Below are 2,118 nucleotides of genomic sequence, written 5' to 3' on the forward strand. Positions count from 1 at the left end.
GACGATGCCAACGCCTTCTTCACCACCTACCACCTTGGGGCTTGTGACAGCAGCTCCACCTCCAGCACCCCGTGGCCGGCATGGAAAGAAACCTGACTCGAACACGCCGTTGGCATTTGCATGGACATTAAAGGCGTCTGAAACGCTTTTGCGTGTACGCTTTGTTGCGATGAAGCATCGTTTTCAGGGCACCAGAAGCTCGAAACAGCTTGCGGCTGCCTGGAGTTTGGTTGCTGCGGAGACGTTCCGCCTGGGAGGTCTTCAGGTGAACACAGGGCAGTGTAAGTCAAAGGTACGGCTATTCTTTAATATTAGGTTAAAGTCGTTTTATTAACTGAGCTTTGAATGCATGATACGTAGTTAAAGCACATGCACAAACAGTATACAGCGTATCGAGTAGCATTGCTGGATACTGGAAATGCTACGGAGAAGCAGTTAAAGGAACCAATGTGCTATGAGACGATGTGCGACGTGTGGAGCGACCACTACGGCATGGACGCAGACCCGTTCTTTTCAAGTGACGCCCCAGAAATCTCTGTAGGTCGGTATTTAACCGAAACCGATGACGCGGTGATTGATGAAAGCCCGAGTAGCGGTGGGTGGAGACAGCATGCTGGTAAACGCACGCGAGACAAAACCGAAACTGCTGAAGGAATGAAAGCTATTGGCGAGGGTCTCCACAGCATTGCCGAGGCGTTCAAGGTGTCAAGGACGCAGGTAGGTGACAATCATAGCCGTGAGCTTCTAAGCTCTATTCGAGAATTAAGTGAGACTGTGCAGGCACAGACCCAAGCACTTAAAAGCCTCATGGACCTCATTGGGGCCAGCGTCGCCAACAACGCGGCCAGCAACAACAGTTAGACTTGCGCGGACTAAATCGCTACCACTTTCATTGTTAACGGCAAATTTGACTGGCAATTGCATTACGTTTAGAAATTCCTATATGGCGTTGATTTCTACTTTGTTCTCCATCATAAATGTCGGCCTCAGCACTATTGTTATTGTCTTCGACAAACAAAGGAATCTCAGTGGTGTCTCGGAAGTGGATCATCAAATTATGCAGAGTCATGGTTGCAACGACAAATTCTGCTGCTCGATGAGGTGTTTCCTGACTCATTGGGCCTTGCAACATTCTGAAACGACCTTTCCAAATTCCAAAGGTGCTCTCTACAGCCATGCGAGTACTTGAGTGCAAAAAGTTAAATTGTCTCTGTCTGGGTGACAGCTCTCCACCCTCTTCCCGATCACTGTACGGTACTATAAGTCCAGGCAGTAATGCGTATCCAGCGTCACCAATAAAATGAGCTCCTGGTGGTATCGTACTGTATACCGTTCGACCAATTTTGCTATACTGCCAGCACTTTCGATCCGACCAGGAGCCAGGACGAACTTCAGCACTCAAGAAAACATTATCACTGGTGACGATCGCTTGCACATTCAACGCCGGGTAGCACTTGCGGCAATAAAAACCATCAAACTCGTAGGGACGCTCGACTTCAATTAGAGATCCATCAATTGCACCTACGACACCAGGATACCCATGTCGCGCCGCAAATTCTGACTCGATTGCATCCCAACCGCCTTGGTCCCGTGGAAATGCCACAATTTGGGGAGCTGCAGCCCTTAGAACTCGAACAACTTCTGCAGTAATTTCTGAAACGTAGCTCCTACACATACCCATTGCACCTCCAACCTCCCTGTATCCTCCGGTCGAACCCATGAAGTAAAGCGCAGCAGCGACCTTTTTGTTATAGCAGTGCTGCTTCGATTTCGCCGCAGCGAATCGAACCCCCTGACATTGTAGGAAGTTGGCGACGCGTAAAAAGGTTTTCTTGGAACATCGAAGATTTGTTTCAAACCAACTGTCGTAGCTCCATGACAAAAGCATAGGCTCGAAGTCCAAAACGGTCACAGTGAGAATTTGTTTCTTGGGTCCTGGTGGCGCACGCTCACAAGTGGAGGCGAGCGTCTGCGCGACAGCAGCACACGTAGCAACTATAATAGTTTCTTCATCATCCATTGCACAGAAACAGTTTGAAAACGGTATTTAGTCGTCTCCAGCCGTCTCGACCTCACAGAGGTGGAGAAGGACGCAGGGTGAAACTCTCCAGTTGTGTG

The 2,118-nt window shown here is 49.2% G+C and overlaps 1 protein-coding gene across 1 annotated transcript; it reads right to left on the bottom strand.

The window, feature by feature from the left end:
- Positions 1–1,025: 1,025 nt before the first annotated feature.
- PITG_09146 (uncharacterized protein) lies at positions 1,026–1,888 on the bottom strand (the record flags this gene model as incomplete). The annotated part of the gene is made up of 2 exons (XM_002903422.1): positions 1,026–1,035; positions 1,131–1,888. The coding sequence occupies 2 exons, from the start codon at positions 1,886–1,888 to the stop codon at positions 1,026–1,028; spliced, it is 768 nt and encodes a 255-aa protein (XP_002903468.1).
- Positions 1,889–2,118: the final 230 nt, after the last annotated feature.

The sequence above is a fragment of the Phytophthora infestans genome, genomic scaffold (genome assembly GCF_000142945.1).
Source record: "Phytophthora infestans T30-4 supercont1.14 genomic scaffold, whole genome shotgun sequence".
Taxonomy (NCBI): Eukaryota; Oomycota; class Peronosporomycetes; order Peronosporales; family Peronosporaceae; genus Phytophthora; species Phytophthora infestans.